The sequence below is a fragment of the Haliotis cracherodii genome, unplaced genomic scaffold (genome assembly GCF_022045235.1).
Source record: "Haliotis cracherodii isolate W230 unplaced genomic scaffold, xgHalCrac1.p SCAF_24, whole genome shotgun sequence".
In the NCBI taxonomy this organism is placed as follows: domain Eukaryota; kingdom Metazoa; phylum Mollusca; class Gastropoda; order Lepetellida; family Haliotidae; genus Haliotis; species Haliotis cracherodii.
In genome coordinates, this window is record NW_027266280.1 from 1,286,919 (window position 1) to 1,313,009 (window position 26,091).

The 26,091-nt window shown below is 39.1% G+C and overlaps 1 protein-coding gene across 1 annotated transcript; it reads left to right on the forward strand.

Moving 5' to 3' along the window:
- The first annotated feature begins 4,187 nt into the window (after positions 1 to 4,187).
- On the forward strand, positions 4,188 to 25,033 carry LOC139472294 (solute carrier family 13 member 2-like). Its single transcript, XM_071254731.1, has 14 exons — positions 4,188 to 4,406; positions 4,602 to 4,751; positions 6,327 to 6,442; positions 6,524 to 6,672; positions 7,417 to 7,552; positions 8,656 to 8,811; positions 9,229 to 9,357; positions 10,134 to 10,232; positions 12,952 to 13,056; positions 18,086 to 18,183; positions 19,087 to 19,202; positions 19,879 to 20,040; positions 23,943 to 24,080; positions 24,577 to 25,033. The coding sequence occupies exons 1-14, from the start codon at positions 4,188 to 4,190 to the stop codon at positions 24,757 to 24,759; spliced, it is 1,956 nt and encodes a 651-aa protein (XP_071110832.1). The 3' UTR covers positions 24,760 to 25,033.
- The last annotated feature ends 1,058 nt before the right edge of the window (positions 25,034 to 26,091 follow it).

Genomic DNA, 26,091 nt, shown 5'->3' on the forward strand with positions numbered 1-26,091 from the left:
ATAATTCTCTAATGGATGCCCGATGTGTTAGGTTTTTTAAACTCGTGGGTCAACGCCTCATCCGGCTTGTGGTTAAAGCGTTCGCTCGTCACGCCCAAGACCAGGTTTCGATTCTCCACATCGGTACAAAGTGGGGAACTCATTTCTGGTGTTTCCCGCCCTCATATTGGTGAAATATTGTGAAATGCTGTGAAAAATCAAAACTCACTCACCGTAATCATGATCTGTGTGACGTGATTGTTAATATACAGCAACTGTTTTAACAGTTGACCGGTGACCGGTGACATTTAACGTTGTGCTGTCAGAAGGACGTACAGGGCGCAGGTAGATACCGATTTCAGGGGTGATCCTCGGCGAAATAACAACATATGACATTCATTATGTTGTTTGATCAAGATTACAACAATCAATGGCTCAGCAAAGCTATCTGAAAGTTTTTATGATAGGCAAGTTAAAAACATTTCCAAATTTGACGCATCAGTAACAAAAATAATGTCCGATGCAATTCCTTATTTTGACTTGCATCATGTGTTCCCGTGTTTCTTCAGGTGAACAATTGTCTTGCCTTTGCATGTGTTTGTGACGGGAGCCGCTGGTGGGGCAGGATACGCTCACCTTTTCGTGAACACCTCGTATCATCACTATTTGATAATGATTCATAAACACATGCTCAGGGTATAGTCGGAATCGTACAATCGACTCTGCTTTATGCAGAGATTTCTATTGGATATGGAAAGGGTTTTGTCTTTATGTACGGGATCATTGTCGCCGGGTAGTGTCTGACTGCCATTGCATCCCGCAGAAATGACATTTCGATAAACTCTCGAGTTATATTTAATACATCTGGCATATTTCAAACATCTATTGATTCTTGCCTTTTAAGTGTGTAAATACATTTAGCGTCATTACGCCAAATTAATATTATATTCCATTTATCTTACTGATTTAGAGGAGGACCTGAACCTGAACTGAATACATTTCTGTAATGCGTGTCAAGAATATGCTCATATTCGTCACAGTTGGCAACAATGCTTTAAATTTTGGTATCACCACACAAATATATCTTATTCAGTCATTCTTCCACCATCTTGATGAACACTTTATTACATGTTTATACAGCGGTCTGTGTACATGAATATCTTACCTTACTTTTAAAATAATTTAATTTAGAATACTTGGTGTCGAGTCCAGTTCAGTGGTATTCCGGATGACACAGTGCAGAACGCTGGATACCGTGAAATGTTTACCTGGTACGCGGATGCCATTATGTTTGAGTTGAAATATATTTTTCAATTTTCTCAATTTTTGCAAAGTCTGACAAATCAATAACATATTTCGCTCCAGGCTTATGAGCACGCGTTGTCATGGTTTTTCTATATGTAAATTCCATGTCTAATTACATATGCCAGCTGTGTACACTGCTCTTAAATTGTATGCTGGATGCTTCCAGGTATATTGTACTTGATGCACAGACCTTAAACACAAACAAATAGTTTTCTGGAGCGTACCTGGCAATATGGCGACACACAAAAGCTTCACAATATGTTGTTGATATAGTTTGTGCTGAAATTAGGATAAATGATGCACGAGGCGCTAGAATAGGCTCATCACGGGGGATGTTTGAGGTAACCTGTGTGTGGCCGAGGTCAGACCAGACAAACACATAAATATCTCACGCCATCGGGACACAAGGACATACACGCCGCCTGACGGTGTGTCAACATTTGAAAGACGTACCTCCTGTTACCGACGCTCACGTCGAAGACACACAGACTGTTCGGGAAGAGGTGAGGTGAAATGGGGTTTAACGTCGCGTCCAAGATTATTGCACTTCTTTAGCAACATGCACCATGTGTGTTTGTGTTTGTTTGTGTGCGTGCGAGCTTGTGCTTGTACTTGTCCGGACTAATGCCGCTTTATTAGTGCTTGTCCTCTGAGATATCCTGCCGCAGTTTAACATGAATGTATATTTTGTGTTTTGTATTGTGTACTAGAAAAGTGCGTATGTGTGTGTGTCTCCGCTTGTACTAGTCCGAACTCATGCCGATGTATAGTGCTAGCACCCTGAGATAACATGCTTCAGTTTAACATGAATACACCACTCAGACACAGTATACTGACTCCGAGCCGACAAGTCTTTGTTTTAGCCCTTTAATGCTGAGCCCCAGACAGGGTAACAACAGGTACCATCTTTTATCGTCTTTTGGTATGACGCAGCCGGAAATCGAACCCCGGACCTTCCGCTCTCCGTGTCGACGCTCTTCCACTAGGCGGGCAGCAGTATAAATGAAATGAATTGAGGGGGTTGGGAGTGATTAAAAAAGATTAAGGGTCTATCGTAGTAAACATGTATTTTCATTGTAAGCTTCCTGTAGATGTAGAAATACCAGAAGTCATACAACAACACTTCGCATCAAACCACTGCGGTATGGGGAATCTGCAACCTCAGTATTTGTCCCTAACGCTACCGCCTGTGCTACGGAGACTGTCATCTCCCAAAGTGTTAATTTTCCTTGTCACCTTTAACCGAACTTGTACATTTGGATGTCAACCTTAACCGAGCTTGGGATATCTGTATGATTGTCAATATTGTCCCAAGTAATGTTGGTATGTGTAGCATTAAGTGCCTGGGAACCTGATTTGGACATTTAAGTTCAATTATATGATCTTATCCATGTTGACTTTGGGGCTAATGATAAGCACTTTATGTATTTATTTATTTATTTATTTATTTATTTATTTATTCATTCATTCATTCATTCATTCATTCATTCATTCATTCATTCATTCATTCATTCATTCATTCATTCATTCATTTATTTATTTATTTATTTATTTATTAACGAAGACTAACACTTGTTATGTCACCACAACCAAGAAGGTGAACTCAAAGTGATACTAATAGGTCTAGTCTATGAAGATAGAAGAAAGAATCAAACACTTATCTCACTATTATTATACGTATCCAGCACAATTAAATGTGTACAGTTCGCAGGCAGCTATAAATACAACATCCTCTGGCCCACAGGTTTTGTGGACAACACAACACAATTGTACTATTGGCCACACATGCGAGGTGTCTCTGTCTTTCCCTTTGTCTGTTTAACAACATGCGCGAGGGGTTTATAGTTAGAGACCGACTATTGAATTTCGGGAAACCTTGAAAATATGAAAAATGTTCCTAAACACGCGCGTCTACAGGACATGAATCGTCTCCTTTCGCAGAAGCAAGTTCGTAAGGAGAAAAACATGAAATATGTTACCAAAATCAAAACCCAAAGATCTGACCACGCGTTTTGTTTTTTTCTCTCTTTTTTCATAAACCTCTAACTGTAGCATGTGGATAATTTCGTTGAAGGCACTGATCTTTTATGAAGCACTCATGAATCATGATATGGTTTATGACTTGCCTTTGCATGTGTTTGTGACCACCGTGGGGCCCGATACGCTCATCTTTTCACTAACACTTGGTATGACCACAATTTGAAAGTGATTCATACCATCGCCTGCTATGATATAGTCAGAAATGACACAATGGAGAATGGATATTTCTTATGATTATGATTAGGCCTCTGTAAAGCTTTCAAAACGTTTTATAGTAGGCATGTGGAGGACATTTCCAAATTTGACGCATCAGTGACAAAAATGATGTGCGATGCAATTCCCTATTTTGACTATTTCCTGTGTATTTCAGGTGAACATTTGTCTTGCCTTTGCATGTGTTTGTGACGGGTGCCACTAGTGGGGCAAGGTGTGCTTATCTTTTCGCGAACACCTCGTATCATCACTTTTTGATAATGACTCATAAGCACATGTTCCGGATATAGTCTGAATCGTACAATCGACTCTGCTCTATGCAGAGATGTCTATTGGATTTGGACAGGTTTTTCTCGCTTAATGTATGTTTATGATTATGCCACACTATTTTAGTCACATCTCAAACGACAGCTTAATGTTGCAAGAATGCCCTACGTGACGCAGGTGGATCTAAGTATGGGGTTACCAGCCAATGATCACACAGAGGGGGATTCTAGGAGCCGAACAACACCAAGCGGATCTTGCAACTGATAGGATCAACCAAACCCTTGCCGCGCTGTCTCCTCAAGTACTATAGAGGCGCCAACTTCCTCACGCTTGTCCCAGGGTGGAGCTCCGTACAGGGTTGCATCAACCAGTGGCGTGCCAGCATGGACCTCCCATCCACCACGACCTACACCCTACCCCCAGCCGACCAGCAAGATCCCCTGGTACCTAAGTTTGAGCAGCCCAGCTCGAGGGGATGTGTTGATCAGCAACTGTGTGAGAGACCGTCAATATGGCGGCAACTGTGGGGGATCCGCAGCGTGCTGATTGTCCTGCTGACACCAACTGTCTTGTTGCCACTTCCTCTCGCATCTGATGACCCGGTATGTATCTTCAGCAGCTTGGATACAATGTATAGAATCTCATAATTGTAAACCTCTTACTTTATTGACGTAGTTTGTAAAAGTTATGCAGGAACTGACCTGTGAAACCCAAACCCTGACATATGTCAAGGCACAATGCTGAGTGTAGATGTCAGTGTTAAAGTTCCATGTTTGGATTACGTTCTGTCCTTACAGAAAACCAACTGCGCCTACGTGATCTTGGTGATGGCCGTGTTCTGGATCACGGAGGCCGTGCCCATCGCAGTCACGTCTCTCATCCCCATCTTCCTCTTCCCCATGATGGGACTGCTCCCAGCCAAAACGGTGTCAGCAACATACTTCAACGTGAGTAGCCGCGACGTCGGCAACAAATCAATCTCAATGTCAGACAAATACCTTAGAGCCAGCAACATATCTCAGTGTCAGCAACAAGCATCCTTGTCAGTCACTTACCGAGTGAGTGAGTGAGTGAGTGAGTGAGTGACATCAAGGTGTGTCAGCCTTATGTGTAGATTGGGGAAACAGATTAATGGCTAACACTGTCAGTGCTTGATGCAGCTATTGGCATATGGCATATGAAAAGAAAGACTGAGAAAGCAGATGACTAAATTACAATTCTCAGTGCTTCACCCAGATAGAGTAGGTAAACATATACTCAACAACAAAAGTTCCTGTGACACCAAAATTTTAGTGTATTTTTCAAAACAAGTTTGGTTTTCAATATTGTAGTACATGTATGGAATCAAGTCACAAAAACGTAACTGCTACAGAAAAGCATGCATTCCATGCAAAAGTTGACTTTTATGCAAGCCCCATGCATTTCATTACCCAAGAATGGGTAAAAAACATGTGCGTTAACGGGACTATATGCATTGTTTAGCATCGTGCTGACAACAAACACTCAGAAACACAACCAAATGACGCAATTATTTAACATTACGAAATGCCACGCCTGTCCGAAAATATGCGTCTGCGAGCGATTGGCATGCTTGAAGCAGGATCGAGTCAAAGTGATGTTGCAAGACAATTTAACGTCCACAGAAACACGATTTGGTGTTTATGGCAACGTTGGCAACAGACGAATGCAGTCAGAAACCATCTGCGGAGTGGCAGGCCACGCGTATCCAGATATCGACAAGACAACTGGATTCGAACAACACACCTACAAAATCAATTCCAGCCAGAAAACAACAGTGACTGCAAGAAGCATCCCTGACCTTCGACGAATATCTTCACAAACCGTACGTCGTTGCCCCAGATATGTAGGAATTGTCGCCAAAAGACCCGCCAGACGTCCCATTTTGACAGGAAACCACTGTAAAGCACGTCTACAGTGCAGACAGCGTCTCACCAATCGAGCATATGAGATGGATCGGCCCCTTCGACGTCAACCACGTGTTCCACAGACACTCCAGTAACTTCGAAACATGCTCAAGCAGATATGGACAGATATCCCACAGGACTTTGTGCGACGTCTGGTCCATTCCATGAGACGAAGATGTGTTGCTTGCATCGCAACCAGAGGTGGACACACACGCTATTGATTTGTAAATTGGCATTTTAGAATGTTCATGGTTTTTTTTAAGAAATCACGCATTTCAGATTTGGTAAAAAACATAACTTTGCATTAAATCTTATTCAATGTCACAGGAACTTGTGTTGTTCAGTATCTAAATTAATTACACCGTTAGTGTTTTAAGAATATTCCTGGCCATAGCTCTGTCACATCATGAACAGGAATGTGACCAAGTATGAAGAGGTGTGGTTCCAGCTTGCGATGTCTCTCCTTTTCAGCGTGGGTATAAGTTAATCAGATATTCTGAAGATTAATGTTTTCTGATTTATTTAAAGAAACAAAATAGCATACAGCAGAACATTAGAAATATTTTTGTTTTAAACTCCATATATATTTGTTTTCAGGACGCCTCAGCGTTATTTCTTGGAGGTCTCACAGTGGCAGTTGCCATAGAAACATGGGATCTTCACAAACGTATAGCAATCGGAGTGTTGATGTTGGTTGGAGCAGAACCGAAATGGTAGGAATATTTGTTAAAAGAGGTAATCATGAGAGAGCGGTTGACGAAAACAATCTGATACGTCATGAGTGTGTGTTTCAGGTTGATGTCGTGCATGATGGTGGTCACATGGTTCTTGTCCATGTGGATCTCCAACACCGCCACCACCGCCATGATGATCCCCATCTTGCAGGCAGTCCTGCAGCAACTGAAGACTTCCGGTCATGGCGACCAGGAAGGGCAATGTAAAGGTATTCAAATATACTCGCGTTTATTCGCGAGGGGTATTGTTTGCTGTGTGGAAACGTAGGACACCACATGTAAAAATATTCAGTAGATGCTGATTTTCAGCAAGCCGTGGCATTGCGTAAGCGTTATGTAGGATTAAACAACATTGTGTTAATAAGCACCTGATAGCTGAAGAATCATTGCGCTCTGTTTACATTCACAAACCACGTGTGTGAGTATCATCCTCCCAACTAACACGCAAACATTCAAATTGTGCACCGAGCATAGCGTTAACATGCAAATTGTGAATCGTGCCCTGAAAGTCGAAGAGATGTCTTCATACATGTAAATATGTATTGAAAGACTCAATATTTAATTTCAGAATAAATTTAGTTTTATGGAACAAATATGAAGCAGAATTATTTTTTTCCCGCCAGTATTTCAGCTAAGATAACTTTATTTCTGGTACTTAATGTATAGTGCTTCTGCACTATGTAAGAATATTAATAATGCTGATTTTTTTAATGATATACTGTAATGAAATATAGTGCAACATACTTACCTGCATTCTTTTTTCATACATTTTTGCCGTGGTCAATTACTTTCATAAATGCTTCTTTGGTGTACCTGGAAAACTTAGGAGCGTGTATCCATTTGTTTACAGTATGAGAAACTTTTATCTTCACAGTCATTTGATTGTCGTTATTTACAAGCATCATTACCGCACAATGACATTCACGTTCCATTTTCTGCAACTTCATCAACAGCAAATGGTTGCGCCAAACTCGAGATGACGCTAATCGGCGATGAAGCCAAGAAGCCTGTCGAGAACCTGACGAAGGTGGACGTCAGTAACAACACAAAAGTTCAACCCTTAGGAGCAACACCAGAACAGCACACCAGGTATGTGGGGGTGGGGGTGGGGGTGGGGTTGGGGTAGGGTAGGGACAACACACCAGGTATGTAGGGTAACCACTGACACGCGTTTCAACTTCATTCAGTCTTCGCAACAGGTTGTTTAATAGCCTGTAGTCAAATACCCATTGCTACACTGGCAGCACAAGTCGCATTTGCTGTCATTCCAGTGATATAACAGCTTTAAATTCTACTTTTCTCATTTTTTTCATACTCCTAATATTTGCAAGTTGTGTTCTGAGTGCGCATACGGATCTCCAACATCTTCTTACCCCGCTGGCGTAGATCATGATTTCAATCGCTGGAGTGTCTTCACAGTAACATTGACAAGACGTCTTTCCCATTGTTTGCTGCAAAGTTACGGAACCACCTGTTCTTTCTAACAACCTATCACACATAGATTTTTCATTCAACGTGGCAATCGCGTTGTTGAACTGTGATTACATGAATGTAACTTTCCTACTGCAAATTGTCAATGTCAAACGTAAAAGGCACCTTGGAGCAAAATCGCAGTTTGAAAGAATATTTATATACTGTTTCAATAATAGCGTGCGTAAACCATCCAGGTCAGTTTTCTTTTATTCTCACTAAGGATGTGACGCCTCTGTGGTCTGATGGTAAAGTGTCCAGTCGGAGAGCGAAATGTGGGGGGTTCGATCTCCGGCCGCGTGATACGTTACAAGATGGTACTTGTTGTTACCCTGCATAGGGCACGGCATAAAGGGGATAAAACAACGACCTGTCGACTCGGAGTCAGAATACCTTGTCTGACACACACACACACACACACACACACACACACACACTCTCTCTCTCTCTCTCTCTCTCTCTCTCTCTCTCTCTCTCTCTCTCTCTCTCTCTCACACACACACACACACACACACACACACGTGCATGCACTCCGCTTTATAAGTACAACGATTTTGAACATGATGTAAAACCCCATTTCACCTTACCTCACCTCACCCAGTAGTTGTGTGATTTATTGTCCCTTGTTTACCAGGATGTGCTTGTAAACGACATCGGCATGCATCCCTTTTCTAAGGGGATGTTGGCCGATGCACTGATCTATATACCTGCCATTGTTCCAGAACTGCCCATGCCAAGGCAACACAGGAAGAAGAAGCTAAACACCTGCGCATGTGCAAAGCAATGTATCTGAGTATCTGTTATGCTGCGAATATTGGTGGCATCGCAAGTCTCACGGGAACTGGCCCAAATCTCGTGTTGAAGGGGCAGTCTGATATGTAAGTTCACAAGATCAGCTGATGGGCCGTTCTATAATGACAGAAGTATTGTCGTATACGCCCATTTTTGATGGTGGCTGAAACTCAATCAGACAAGTAATGGTTATTCGATGGTGATGTATTTGTGAGTGATACGGGTATCATAGTTACGTTTGCAGTGTTTCGGCGGCTGGTTTCTAGCATTGTAACGTTTTGATAACGTTTGTCATTTGTTTTGTCAAATAATTTGGTATACATGTGCATACACAGTTGTGTCCCTTAGTTCCCAGGATCCGCTGGTCGTAGGTTTGACTCCTATATCTCTCTGAGGAATGGAGTCTGTAAGTACCGTATCTACCATACTTGGCGTTTATACGTTCCTCCAAAGTTAAACTTGTGTTCACTCAAGGAATAACAACTGGAATCCTTAAATTTCAGAATTTTCGCCGACAACAACGCCACGTCTCCCATCACGTTCAGCACGTGGTTGGTGTACGGCGTCCCTCTCTCCCTCATCGTTCTCGTCCTTCTCTGGATCTGGATGCAGATCTACTTCCTCAGATGCAGGTACTGGTGGCAGCACAAGTGGTTCTAACTAACGTTGGACGACTTATCATTTCACTGAACGCTCCCATGTTTCCTCTGTTTACATGGTATTATTCCACTCACTACATGGGGGCTCACGGTGCTACATATCACCGCCTGGTCATTGGATCAATGTGTACAAACAATGTCATTCTCTGCCCCTGTGGAGTAAGATGCGCTAGAAAGTTTACAGTAACATTACCATCTCATCCTGCTGGGTATCCATTAACGGATGTGTGAAGAGAGGCATACTTTAAACTAAGTGTCTGCCAAAAACGACACACCATGTAAACTATATTTCAGTGTGAGGCAGAACCGGAGCTCTAGAAATCTTTAGGTGAAAGGCACGGGCCCCTGTCCACCTACATTGTACTCTCCGCGTCCAATGATGCTAACTTCCTCTGATTTGCGACATGTACTCTCTACACAGAACCAGCTGCCACAACGACTATCTTTTATTTGTTTGTTTGTTTGTTGCTTAACGTTGCACTCAGCAATATTCCAGCTATATTACGACGGTCTGTAAATAATCGAGTCTGGACCAGACAATCCAGTGATTGATATCACGCAATTGGCATACGATGACATTGGTCAACCAAGTCAGAGAGCCAGATCACGTCAATTACGACAAGCATAGTCGCCTTTTACGGCAATCATGGGTTGCTAAAGACCTATTCAACACGGACCTTCACGAGTCCAACAACCAACTATCATTCAAAGCACGATAATCCAAACTCACGCACTCACATTTTTTTCAGAGGTTTCTGTGACTGTTTCACTGGTGTTGCAAACAACGACGCCAGGAAGAGAGTTAAGGCTGTTATACGACACGAGTTCCGGAAACTTGGACCCGTCCCGTATGTTTACCTCGAACAATTCGCAAGTACTTGCACTAACAGGATAGTAGCAGCAAGTCTAATTACAAAGGCGCCTCACGTGTTCACATTGGATAATGTTTTCATGTCACACGACAGTCCAGTTGTGTTGTAACCATTCATATATTTCAAGAGATAGAAGAATCGTATGTTGTTACATCTATGTTCTTTTTTCGTTTTCTTTAATTTGCATTCCCATCATACTCAACCACGATAAACATGACCATAGACGTCCACGTGGTCAGGGACTACCGGTCTTCTGTAATATACAATGAACTATATTATATATGTGCAGATCAATTAATAACCTGTTAAGGTCGTGATATTGATTCTGATAATTTATTGACTGTTTCAAATCAGTAATACAACTTGTAGACAATCCAATACAAGATCAGTGTTATCCAATGAACCATACCATGTATTGGCTGAAAGGGGTTGCTATTTATACTTTCTGAGGAATGTTTTATAATCTTTCATCATTTCCGCAACATTACCACAGCCAAAAAGAAATAGGTCATATCATCTTCTGTTTCACAAACATCACGATCTGGTATTTCACTTATGTTGAGTTTAAAAAGCCTCATCTTACATGGTCCAATGTTACGCATAATCTTAAACTGCAGTTCCTTCGGCTTATTGTAGTGAAAGATCTATAACAAAAGCATTTATCTTGTCTATCTGTGATGATTCTTCAAACTTACAAGGCATAGAGATTCTCTTTATAATTGAAATTCAATAAATATGTTTAGACTGGCTATTTTCATTTACGATCTGTCCCTGGAGCTGGTGTGGATGCATCCAACAAAAATACAATATCTCAATTCAATTAACTTCTCTTGATGATTGGATGATTCTGTATGGCCATAATGGTACTCTTTTATACATTTATCTTTAAGCCTGTTATATGTTGCGATTTGTTGTATCATCTGCGAAATATACTCCTTTCACTTGCTCATCAACAATTTTGAGCCCATTTCGACACATATTATGAAAAGATATTCACTGAAAGAGCATCCTTGTCTGACACATCTGTTCAAAGGAAACCAATATGTTGCTCTACTCTTGTTAATAACACAACACTAGTTTAATCATGTATGAAGGAAAAACATTCACACATTTTGACTCAAACATGTAGCTTTTTGAATCATTTCAGCATATAATCTCATTCTATGGATTCGAAAGCCAAATTTTAGTGAATCAATCAAAGCAATATCTCAATCATACGAATCTAAAAGATCCAATAAAAATGACATATTCTCACCAATATATATAAAGTTTACAAAACCTGTCTGGGCAGGGTGGATAAATTGGGAAGTACATTTTTAAATCTAATAGAAAGAGCTTTTACTATTATATTACAGTGTACATTAAGTAATGTTATTAATCTACTTTCTCAATTTGGAGTGGAGTTTTGCCTGTTTATACAACAATGTTATTGACTATTCACGCTTGTGAGGTACTGTCATAATCCCTGTTTGAGATGTATACTGTAAATTCCTCATGAAATGTATTTTAATATGGTCTAAGGACTGCTGATAGACCTCTGTTCATTAGTGTTATCTCTAATCCTCCATAGGAGTGTTACAGTAATCACACATGCGTTAATTCATTTCAAACATGAAGAGTCGGAATGTTCATAATTCATTACAGACACAACTTGTAAAAACTCTGGATGATAGTTCGTGCATAGAGATTAGCATCGTTACCCAGTTTACTTGTCTTGCTTGTTCAGTTCAATTCGTGTTGTGCTAAATCCACTTCAGATGATTCTGAAAGAGCATTAACAAACAACTAACATCACAAACCTTCCTTTGTTATCTAGTGTTACCAGAACTGACTTGGAGTTTTCTCCGCTTAATTAAAGCAGCTGTTCCATTGTTAGCTGATATCCCATGACTAAGATCTGCTCTGCAAAAAAGCACCAAAGTGACATTAAATGTATATATTATATATCATGTAAATAATCCACAGATGGCACACAGGGAACGGTAGATTTTCAAGTTGTCGTAGTTGTGGTGGATCTTTCATGTTAGTGTCGTAGCCGTATGAATCTGTCCTGTGCTCGAGTCGTGACACGTGGTCGTCCGGATCTGACACGATCACGTGTTGTACCGTGTGTCTGAATAGGGTTCCACAGTCTTGTAATGGTGCTTGATGCAACGTGGAAATGCCTGGCTACAGCTGATGATGATAGGGTTGTTGCGTTGGGCTTCCGTCATTCGTGGAATGTTTTCGCTGTTTACTTGCTGTAACATTGTGATAGCACGGAAATATAAACCCAACGTTTTTTTATAGCCCAACAAGAGCTGCTGCACGTGCATCGCATGCTGGTGTGTTTCATTCTTTCCACACAAAGAATATTATGTTTGTATGAACACCAGCAGCTACTTCATTTGCGTTTCCTTTCTTTTTTGCAGAGTATGTATTTGATTATTTCTCCCCCACTGCAATCTCCATTAATGTTAACCTTTTATAACACTACGAATCTCTTGCAACATATGAATAGCTTCAATTTCATTTCTCTTTTACGAGTCGTGTTTGTGAGAAGTAATTTAATTGCCCGTTTGGTGTTCCGGACCTACTCTTTCAGCTATGTGTGTAATAATTCTATTTGTACACCAGCTGAAGTACAGAAATCAACGTCGAACCCAACTTCCTCCTCATTCACTGAATGCTTACTCGCCCTTACTTTGGTTTCCAGATTCGCTCAATGGTGTATTATGATCTTCTTCGGAATTCTCGTGGTGTTGTGGATCACGCGAGACTTCGGTGAGGTTGGCGGATGGGGAGATATTTTCAGACCAAAGTAAGCTTCGAAGTTAATCTCAGGGGTCGAGGAGTTTGGTTTAAATATATTTTATTCACAAAAAGTGAATGGGATTGGGAACAAGTTCTCCGACTTAGGACACCTTCTCTCAGATATTTACACCATTGATTTACAGCTTGTACTAAACATGAACAGAATGGGAAAGATAAGTGCACAGTGAGAAAAGTATAGGTTATATAAATCTCTTTGTATTACGTATATAATTTTGTACAAAACTATAATCTGTTATCTTTTTCTGGTGAATCTTCATTTCCATTAAATATCAAATTGAGATCGGTTGGAGTATTTTTGGATATACTGCTTTTATTTCTTAGTAAAGTGGCTCTTTTTTTATTTAACAAGTCACATTCAACGAAATGCATTTGCAAATGTACTACTATATAAACATTCTGATGTGTCTTTAATTCCTATTCTACATAAATCATAATTTAACTGACTGACCTTATGTGTATAATCTTATGTTTTTTTATGTTCAAAGGAGAAGGGCCTTGGGCTGATTTTGACTCATTAGTGTTTTAATATGTTGAGTTGAACTACAAGTTCTTTCAATCTATGGTATATCAAGTGTCCAGGAGTACAGAATTTCCTCGATTGAACGCTCATTTCTTTCAGAAACTCTTTATCCCTGGAGTGTAATCACAAATATAATAATAGGGAGAATTCTGCGCATAAAAGCTACTGGGGCTATAATCAAGACACCGTTGTTTATCCCAGGGCTGGTGTTTAGTGGAGGAGATACAGTATACAGATTAAGGCTATGATTATAGAATGTGTTATCACTATAAACCATAGGTTGTGTACATTGTGTTGCAAGGAACTGCGATACGCAGAAGAAGAGAGACCAGTGGTAATTTGGTTGTGGTAAGAGATGAAGTCACGGGGACTTGCAATACTATGAAACTGTGAAGCCAGTTTGGGACGATAAAGGGTTAATCTATGACATGTACACAAGACTGTTGGACGGAAACTTCATGTCATATTTAAAAAAAAATCAGATATACGGATTACGTCAGCAACTTTCAAAATGAACGCGATATGCAATGTACATACGTCATCATGCTTACATGATCCATGTCACTGCCATTTCACGTTTTCAGCTTCGTTTCGGATTCTTCATCTTCTTCTTCTTCTTCTTCTTTTTCTAACATATGCTTAGCTCTGTAAAACTGTGAAACGTCATGTTATGTTCTAAAATGCCTCATGTCACTGTCATCTCACGTTTTCAGCTTCGTTTCGGATTCTTCATCTTCCTCTCCCTCTTCTTCTTCTTCGTCCTCTTCGTCTTCTAACATCCAAGCCAACACACGACGTTGTCACAACGATGTTGAAAGGTTGTGGATTGGTAACGTCGTGATGGAACGTTGTCACAACGTTATTATAACGTCAACGTACAACGTTATTTCACAACGTTATAACAACGTTTCACATTCACGCTGTGAAAACGTTGTCCATCGGACATCACACAACGTTTTGTAACTACATGTACGTTTCTGAAACGTCGGTGAAACGTCATAGAGTTTGCTTCTTGATAGTCATAAAGGAATAGAACTGCTATATCAAAATCAACATCAGTTTGTCAGAATACCAAGGTAGTAATGCATTACCTTTTTATATATTCGGCATTTGAATTTTCATCTCCTAATACTAAATGTTCCAGAATATAATTGCGTATCTCTATGACAACGTCAGTATTACATTACATTGTAACATTATTCCACAACCTAACAACAACGTTGCAAATTAACGTTGTGATAACGTTGTGCTTTGGACATTACAACACGTTTTGTAAATGATGTTTAGGAAACCACTTGTAGATCATCTCTTAGTTTTATTTTTTAAACATATATTTCTATTCACGAAGTAATCTGTCTAATAAATGTTGTCACAAGCAATATTACAGTTAAAAACAATTGGCGCGTATTTTTTGCGGCGTGAGAGCGACTGCTGAAAAGTTTAGCTTGTTGCCTCGTGAAGTGACGTCAGAATGATATCACATTATCGCGGAAGATTTGTTGTCACCAGCCATCTTAGTTCAAGCTCACTCTGGATATATTACAACCAAGTGATTGTGCAGCAACTGGAACTGGACAGCTGATCTGTGAATTCGGATGAGGTAAGTTAATTTTTCAAATGCAGTCGCTTGTTGATATGTTTCTGTACATGCAGATGGTCAAATGATTTAGATGTATCGTATCATTCAGAAGTGTCGGGGTTTAGAATGCAGTTTTCCGGTCACTTTCACTGAGCGTCAGAGTTGATATTTATATTTGATACACAGAACATTATGTTTATAGAGGTGAAGGAGGCCCAAGACTTTTTCCATATTATTATTTTATGGATACCAAGGGTAATTACCAAGGGCAAGCTGTATATGTTTGAATAGAATTCAATCTGGTGGCGTTATGCGGCCGTTATATTATGTTCGAGTTGCGATCGTAAGCGTACAGATCTGTACATAGGCCTAACGTATGCATCGCCTGCTGACCACTGACAGTTATCGCCATTTCTTCCGTGTTATTTCTGAAATCATTACTATATAAAGTTTACTGTACATGTACTAATCTACTGACTTTGATTTTTGTGAAACAATGTGGTTCATTCAGACCATGGGAAAGGTTGAGTAGATTTTTCTTATACAGCAAAGAGAGGCTATCAAATCAATCGACTAACTGTAGGGCTTGAGCCCTAGTCTAAAGCGCTCAATGATGTTATGAAAAATTGTATTTTCGGGAAGAGGCAGAGAGATACAATTTCCGAATTGGCCTAATTAGCACTTACTGAAGTAACCTAAATGTGGATCATCTGGTTGTTGGTGTTGCAAAGGTAAAACGAGTCTCTCGTCGCGCACTATAACGGGGTGTTTGCGGTATTGTCCTCGCTGGTGATGATAAGCTAGTCGATAGTCAACAGTTTAATATCACCATATATTGTACGTGAGTTGGTCATCGTTTGTGGATTATTAAGGTGAGATAGGTCTAGCCAATGTGCACCAATGAAAAGTACAATGATATTGATAGCAACCATATTCGTTCGGTTTTCGACCTCCATATGTTGCCATATAGGCTACCACACTACAGAATTATATTTAACGATATTGAACTGTATTATGTTCATTATACGTAGTAACAAATAAATGTCATATGATCTATATAAACAGCGCTGCGATGGGGATGTGAGTCGTAATTAGCTACAATGCCTGTAAAATAATCTGTTCCCGTTTGGATTCCGGCTTAGAAAAGGTCCCCAATAAACCATGTTTGTACAAACATGATTGTGTGTCATTGTACTCTGACAGAGGTTTTGAGACGTGGCTCACTATAACAATCACTGGTTTGCCTGACCGGTTTGTCAGACCGGTGCATATGGAAACCAAATGACATTAGGTGTTTTTTTTATGATGGTACTCATAATTTTGTTACTTATATCTGTTGCCGGGAGATATTTCCGATCGAACGTTATACATGGGGCTTTAGATTTACAGTTTTTCCTAAATTTTAGGCAATTATACAATGTATGTTATCTTTTTGGATAGACTATAGATCTAAATGTATGCTTATTGAAAAAGTTCTAGTTTTGACTTTTTTTATATGTTTTCGTTGCAGCAAGGGGGAAAATGGTACACGACCATTCCATAAGATAAAATGATGAATGTTGAATCATTGAGGAATACACCAAATAAACCCTGGGCTGTGAATTATGTTAACGTAAGTACAGGTGTTTACAGTTACATTCTATTGTCTATATCCATGTTAATTGGTGTTTTCTTTGCTTTAAATGAATGCTAAGAATGTACCACGTTTTGTATTCAACCTGATTCTTGATGTCTCCGAATAAATGTTAAAATTTGTTTCCATCAGACACTTGCATTAAACATTATTGTTTGAATCTTGATAAAGCCTTATCTCCAAATAAATGTTTCTCGTCATACAATATCTTTCAAATACCTGCTCGAGATTAATTAAGCTGTTTGTATTTCAGGGAAGGGGAAGTGTGGAAGTGAATACCAAAGAAAGAAGATTCTGACATTCAATATTTCGAAAAGTGTATATCTAAACATATTAAAAAGTCAACACAAATGTGTCTTGGAGTTCTTTGTTGAATGGTGACGTCGCATGACTGAAAGTTGAAGTATAATATAGAGATTTGATTAGAGACCGACCATTTAATATTCGGGGGGGGGGGGGGGGGGGGGGGATTACATATTACATATGTTTTCGGTCACAGCTACAAATAGAGATATATGTTTTTATTTAACTCTATCAGCCTGAAGATAAGCGCCTTGCAACTAGATCTATGTCTTTTTTGTGGCAGGCTTCTTTTTTTCAACCAGTCTGAACCATAATTATTTTTGTCAAGAATTTTCGGTGACAATATATTTTTTCGATAAAATTCCAGGCCCCGACCCTCCCCAGAATATCAAATGGTCAACCCCTTACCATGTCTGCCATTCTTATCTTGTTTCCTGCAGTACAAGGCTAAAGGGTCATAGTGTCATGTTTTTGGGTTGTTTTTACAACAATTTAGAGGGGAATGGTCATCCTTGTAACACAAAGTTGTTTCACGTCGTTGTGACAACGTCCATGGTAGTACACAGAATACTGTTGTAGGTGGACGCATTATTATAACATTGCCACAACGTAATATACAACATTACCACAACGTCAAATAGAACGTTCCCTCAACGTAAAAATACAACGTCCCCACAACGTAAAATACAACGTTATCACAACGTTGTGACGACGTGAATATGACGTAACACAACGTTAGGCCATGACGTTGTGCCAACATAAATGGGAGTCCACAGAATAACGTTATTTGGACGTAACATCCCCAACGTTACCACAACGTTGTCACAACGTGAAATTGTTAGCTGGGATGCTTAGCTCTGTGAAACTGTGAAGCTATTCGTGTATGATAAAGGTTTATACGATTAAGCATGAGTATTGAACGGAAACGTCATGTTATATTCTAAAATGCCTCATTATTCACTGTCATCTCACGTTTTCAGATTCGTTTCGGATTCAACACCTGCCATTTTCATCAGCTTTCTGTTGTTTGTGTGTCCTGCCAACGTCCCTAATGTGCTCTGCTTACGAAAGCCCGGAGGTGAGAAGCTGTTGATCCTACACCGACAGTCCCTATGTCTCGGGTTATCAGTATATCTCGCTCTAATCTCTTGACAAGCCACTATCTTGAACTTCCTACGGTGATTTCACACCGTCAGTTCTGACCTGGGGACCCACCATTTATTATTCTGGGGGATGTCGAGGGAAGGAGAGAAGTGCCATGATTATTGACAGAATACATTTCAGTCAAAACCATAATATATTTCCTCTGTAAAGAAGAGCCAAACAATATTTTGGAGCTGAAATGACATTGTCTAACTTTCAGAAGATCCATCACGATTTTGTCCAGCGTTTCTAGGAACAAATTGTTTCCACAAACAATTCGCAGACCCTTCGGAAACATCATTAATTTTTGTTTTCAATCTGGAATTCTTATTCACATTTCACGTGCAATGAAAAATGGTTTGGAGGTTAGTGAGTAATGATGACATGTAGAAGTGCTGTTTCTCAGGGATGCTATATAACACACAATAGTGACGTATAGTAGTAACAGTAGTAGTACTGGTAGTAGAGGTGTTTATTTGTGTAGCTGTAGTAGCAGTGGTGTTTGTAGTAGTAGTTGTGGTAGTAGTAGGAGTAGTAGTAGTAGTGGTAGTAGTAATAGTAGAAGTAGTAGTAGTAGTTGTGGTAGTAGTAGTAGTAGTAGTAGTAGTAGTAGCACCAGCGGCAATACTATCAATATTATTTTCATTACTATTAAGAAAACATAATTGATATTTTATCTATATTGATATCGATGATATAAACGTAAAATTCCAGTTTAGCGTTTGTTTATATTTGCGGAACAATATACATTCACGCAATCAAACGTCTTGTGACACCATTGTTCTGGGTTGTATAGTAGGTCGATGAAATACTGTACACTTCATATTCCATTCGTCAGATTTGACCAAACTAAAGATCCGGCCCATCCTCCGCTGGCAGGATGTCCATGAGAAGATGCCGTGGTCACTCTACCTCATCCTGGGGGCTGGTTACTCTCTGGCGAGAGCCTCCAAGGTAGACAACTTACAGTAGATCTCTACCTCATCCTGAGGACTGGTTAGTCTCTTGCGAGAGCTTCACAGGTAAACCCAATGTAGTAGATCTCTACCTCATCCTGGGGACTGGTTAGTCTCTTGCGAGAGCCTCACAGGTAAACCCAATGTAGTAGATCTCTACCTCATCCTGGGGATTGGCTACTCCCTGACTAGAGTCTCACAGGTAGGCAGCTTGTGGTAGACCACTATTTCATCTTGGGGGATGGCTACACTCTGGCAAGAGCCTCACAGAAAAACAGCTTGTAGTAGATATCCACCTCATGCTATGGGCTGGCTACTGTTTGCGAGAGCCTCACAGTTAGGAAGCTTGTAGTAGATCTCTGCCTCATCCTTGAGACTAGGTCCTCTCTGGCGAGAGCCTCACAAATGAGAGAGATGCCTCTAGTTGATCATACTATGAGTAGGACAAGCACATCCCTGGACAGTTACCATCGTTGGCAATTACAACCTATGACATTTACCACCATGGGCAAATTACAATGACATATACCGGCTAGGGGAGTTACACGCCTGGACAATTATCACCAAGGAGAATTCTTGTTTCGACAACAAATATCTTCCTTGAAATGTCCGGACATATTACATGGAATAGAAAGTAATGGAAAAAATCCTTAATTACGAAATATCGATTGCAGGACTCCGGACTTTCCGAGTGGCTGGGCGGGAAACTGGGGGTGTTTTCCCACATTGATCCCTACTTGATGTTGCTGATTCTCTGCTACATTGTTGCCTTTGCCACAGAGGTGACCAGCAACAGCGCCATCGCAACACTCATCATGCCAATCATGGCACAGCTAGTAAGTACCGTGCCCTTTTTTATGCCATTTTTCAAGTGGTTTTGATGAAGGATGTCACCACTGATTGAGAATTAGTTTACAGTAATTATAAAGAACTGATAATTCAAGGGGGTCATCGGTTTAGGAATTCTCAAAGTACCCTTCTGTGTTATGCCTTTTTTTATCTTTGTTCAAGAACATCCATTTTGTCGTCTCAGTGGACACAATGTACAAATCGTTATTATATGAGAAATAATATTAAGAAATGTAAGGGAAAATAAGACAGTCAACACTTCAACAATACGATGATAAAACTACTAAGCAGGAACAAAATATTTAATTAATGACCAAGTCTTCTGGGAAATGTTACTATAGGAAAAAGAGGTAAAACAATGTACTATACATCAACGAAGAAAACGAAAAGACTTCCAAGAGAGAAAGAATTAGAAGGTAAATTACATAAATTGGAACTAGAAATGGATAAAGAAGGAAATTAAACTGAAAAATAAAACTACTATTGCGTATTACTGAAATAAGGACTGATTCGAAAGATACGTAGTGTAATGATACAAGGTCAGTTTATGAGACCAAAGGCTAATTGGAAAGAACAAATCCGAGTAAATACATTTTACAAATTGAATTTAGGAATTTTTTTCATATACAAATTATTGAACTTTAAAAAAATTATGGATCATTTAGAACGATATTATGGAAGTAACAGTAGGGTTTTTAAAAAGTTATACTGGAGGGAAGGATGTTCCCAGGGAGAGCTTAAAGAACTGTTTGCCAAAACAGAAGTAGCAAATCATCAGACAGTGTTTCACAGCGTTTGGAAGGATAATGCACAGAAGAAGAAACTGTAAAAGCATTACGACAGAGTTTCACGACAGAGTTTTTAAAGATTTTTTTTTTTTCTGGAATGACCTTAGCATATAGATAATGACACATTAAATCAAATAGATTCTGATCATTGCCTGTCAAATGAAAACCAACAAAAGATTTTTTATTAAATTGGCGGCTAATATCTCTACGAATGTTTCTCACAAATTTGCATCAGCTTTAATATCAAATGTGTCATTAATGAGGATCAGGCAGGTTTTGTGCCGGGCAGATGTACAGGACAAACAACCAGATTAATGTATGATATGATAGACTACTCTGAATCTTATCAGATACCGGGGCTCCTGTTATTGATAGACGTTGAAAAGGATCTTGACACAGTTGACGTTTTATTAAAAACGTACTATAATTTTTTTCTTAAATTTCCGCCTAAGTATTCAAAAGTGGATAACAGCCTGCTTCATTGATATACAATGCAGTGTTCTGGTACATTGATTTGGAAGCTCTTTCGTTAATTTGCTATCACAGGTTATCGCCAAAGAGACATAGTTTCACCATTGTTTATTTCGTATGCGCTGACATAATGGCCTTTAATGATAAGAGAGGATAAAAAGATACTGGAAAGGAAGATTTGCAGCCGACTCAACGCTAACATTAGATGGATTGGGAAAATGACCATGCAGTAATGAATACACTACATTGTTTTGCTAGATTTTTCTGGACTTATTGTCAATACAGACAACACTAAAACTAATTGGGGTTGGATCCAAAAGTAGATGCTGCTATAAACTATGCAATGAATGGAAGGTGGATTGGTCACAGACAAAAGTGAAATAATTAGGTTTAGACTTTGATATCTTACTCCAAGAAATGGTTAATTTATATAACGTTTTAAAATAAGAAAAAGAAATTAATTTATTTGCCATTCGAACTGTAATGTGTAGGATTGCAATCTCTAAAATTGTTTCCACTTTGTATGGAATGAGAATTTTTTTTTTAATATTATAAGAAATTTCATTTTGTTATCCCTTAAATAAGGAGGTACATGTATTAATGTACCGGTGATTAAACACAGAGTGGTCCACTCTGGCATCTTCATGGGCACACAATATTAACAAATTGTATTTGACAGAGTCATCTTAGGTCACAAAGCATGTCATTCCTAATACTTCAAGCATATCTTAGAGTGATGTACTAAAAGCAAGGGCTCCATATTTGAATAAATGTTTTTAAAAGGGAAAAAATGATACGGAGCTAGCAAGTCAATCTCTTTGGCATAATGATAATATTAAAATAGGAGACAAACCAATCTGCTTTACAAAGTGGGCTGGGAAAGGTGTAATATTTATTAATGATCTATTTAAGGAAACCGATGAGATATACACGGATTTAGATTTAGGTTTGGGGAAATTAAAGAAAAGTATGAGATTAACACTGATCTAATAGCATCACAAGGTATTAAAAATGCTATCAGAGAATGTTATTTGAAAAAAAAATACCAAATTTTAGAAGGGTACACCCATCGCCAGTTCTACCATTTAATGTCTTTCACTTTAAAAAATGATATAAAGGGAAGCTGTAAGTTTTATCAGATATTATTGGATCTATGCTTTACAAGAACACATACTCATATAAAGTGGGAAAAACTGTTTGAGAAACTTTATGACAATAAAAATCTGGAAAATATTAATATATTGCATATTAAGTAATAATCTAGGATGGTTTCAAAATAAAGTAATTCATAATATCCTTACAAGAAATAGCATTTTACACAATATTGAATATATAGACTCCAATATGCTCAATCTGCAAAGAAAAAAATGAAACAATAACTCATGTTTTGTGAGTGTGCTCAATCTGTAAGTATATGGAAGGTGCAGTTTACAAAGAATAATATTATATTTGGATTTAAGAGAAAATGGAACGATACAGTAAATGTCATAACTTTAATCGAAAAACAAATTATTTACAGACATAGTATACGTAGAAATGATAAAGATCACATTTTAAGAAGAACCAAAGAGAAATACTTAAATACAACGGAACAGCTAAAGCCATTGCTTTTTCAAATTGTAACCAGGCACAGTACTTTACATCTGGTCATCAGTCCATACTCTATTTAATGATTCAAATGGTTAGCATGTCTGAGTTATAAATATCCTCTGTAAAAAGAAATATAATGATAAATTGACATACAGTAATATTTAATACTAACCCCAAAACAAGAGTCAACATACATGGTATACTGATATAATGGTTCATTTTAAATGAACCATGTATTGTATTGTAATGTGTACTGCTTATATAGAAGAACTTTTATTACGATAATTTTATTTCCCATATCTGTATGCATTGTTGAAATATACAATGCATACAGATAAGAGAAATGATTCATCGTAAGAAAAATTATTCGGGAGATTTTTAGGCAGAATAGATTCACACGTCAACGGTTATTCAGGATATAATATCACAGTTCACTGAAGGTAAATAAATACCCTGGACATCTACAACAGCTTCGTTATGAGTCCCGTTGGAATGGCGCGAGGCCAAAAGTAGCCGTGCAATCAAATAACTCTCTTCAGCGAGGGAAATTATTGTGCAGTTTGTGATGAGAGAGATGTAGAAAGTGACGTCTGTGGTGGCTGATGGGTACAGGCGGTACATAATAATGTACCCCATGCACACAGTAAGAGCAGTAAGAACTTAAAATGAGGACAACCCCATCCCTAATCCCCGGATAACATGTATGACCTTGGTGATTATTTAAACGTACTACGACGTGGTTACCTCCCTTGTTGATTGTTCCTTATGCTATCAACCTCTGGTTTGTCTGGTGTTTACATTCAGTTTTGAAACTGTATTATTATCGTCAGTCATACTCTGTACATCACTTGCTTGATAACGGTATTAGAACCTACACTAAAACGTCTCCCCTGTTCAGATAAATCTTATCCTTACTTTTATTATTGAGGATTGAAGATTGAAAGAAACAAAAAACTCGGAACCAAACGAAATTTCGGAGCCTCAAATACAAGGAACTTTGCATGTCCAGCCTTACTGAAAATATTGTGTCTTCTTTGTAGGCCGTCAACTTGAACGTCAATCCCCTGTTCTTCATGTTTCCTACGGCGCTAGCAACGTCTTTCGCCTTCATGTTGCCAGTAGCAACGCCGCCAAATGCAATAGTATTTTCGTACGGACAAGTGCGGGTCATCGATATGGTACGTGACGTCGTCAATAAACGACCTGTTTCAAAATGTTTTTCAGACCCTACTTAACTGCTTGTACAAACAATAGTTTTCTTTTGGCAAAATACATTTTCCACTATTTCTGGATGTAAATGCATGTATACATGTACGACATATAAGATGTTTATGCCTGTATAAAGACTCCGTGGTTGTATATTTGACGGGCGTCTGTCCAGAGAGCGGAAGATGGTTGGAACCTCTGGCCTATTCATACTAGAATACGTTGAAGGAGGGTACTTGTTGTTTCCCTGCCTGACACTCGACGTACAGGGAATGGGACAAGTGCTGGCCACTTAACATTTTTTGTAAGACGCTGTTCGAACCTCCGACTTCCGCCCACCGGGCACACGCTTCATTGCAATGTACTCAGACAATTATTTTGCCACATTTGGACCGTTATTGTCAACAATGAATTGCGGATACGTATAACGTATGTATTCCCCCTTTAACCTAGCTGTTGCATATCCAGGTGACGTGTGGCTTCCTCATGAACATCATATCTGTCCCCGTCATCATCTTGGCAACAGCAACGTGGGGCAACGCCTTCTTCAACTTCGACACCCTCCCGCTCGGTTTCATCCAAGCGACCACGCCCTTGTCCCTCTTCAACACTTCATCCCCTCTGCCGCTCCTGCTGAACACTACAGGCTGAGTCCGCCATGGTTCTTCTGTATTCACATTAAAGGGGGACTTTTCCAGCCGAGACACTGCAATTAGTGACTTGTGTGAAACTGAGACATTGACTCTATATAATTCGGGTACACCATAAAACGTGTAAGCTCTCTGACGCATCTACGATGCTGCCTGACCCGTTACCATAATAATAGATATATACCATCTACATGTATAGATATATAATCATGATTATGGTAACGAGACAGACATGGCCAGGCAGTATCTCGGGGGCGTAAGAGGGCCAACCTGCCTAGCCGCTGTCCGAGGGTCAAGGTTCGACCAATGGAAAGTATTCTAACTTTAACCATTCAAATCACTGACCAGCTGCCATGTATCGAATACGATCCCGCTCTGGTCAACCTGCAGCATCCCGCATCTCATCGACAATGTTAAGCTTCTGTGGCCTACCGGCCACTCTCCAGTGTTAATTAGAAGCACATGCTGGCCTTGGTAATAATCGTCCAGCTGCCGTTATAATTTGTATTGGGCAGCCTTGTGAATACTGAAATAGATATATTTAACTTACTTAGGGCCCGGTTCACAAAACTGTTTTAGCACGAAGATTGATAAATTTAATCCTTTACTTTAACTTAGACTTACCATAGTTGTAGAGCTAAGGTGGTCTTCAGAATTTACTAAATGACATGGCGTAATTTAGATATGTCTGTTACTTGTCACCGCGTTGCAGAAGATGAGTAAAGGCAGGGGCAGTTTCACGTGAGATCATAGTTCATAGTTTAAGAGATATTCACACGGCAGTGAATTTATTTATACACTAGTTTCAATGATATATTTACACATCAGTGTATAAGAAATATTCATGGGTTAGTTTCAATGAGATATTCACATGACAGTTTCAATGAGATATTCACATGGTAGTTTAAATGAAATATTTGTATGGCAGTTTAAATAAGATATTCACACACCAGTTTCAATAAGATATTCACACACCAGTTTCAATGAGATATTCGCATGGCAGTTTCAATCAGATAATCACACGCCAGTTTCAATGAGATATTCGCACATTAGTTTGAATGAGATATTCACACATTAGTTTCAATGAGCTCTTCGCACATCAGTTTCAATGAGATATTCGCATGGCAGTTTCAATGAGATATTCGCACATGTGTTTCAATGAGATATTCGCACATGATGTTTCAATGAGATATTCACACGTCAGTTCCAATAAGATAATTGTTTCAATGTGACGTTTATTTTAATTTCTATACTTCAATTATTTCCAACTATTGTTGTGTGTCGATTCCCAAATTGAGACAATAAAATGTTTATCCAATAATTTTGATATATA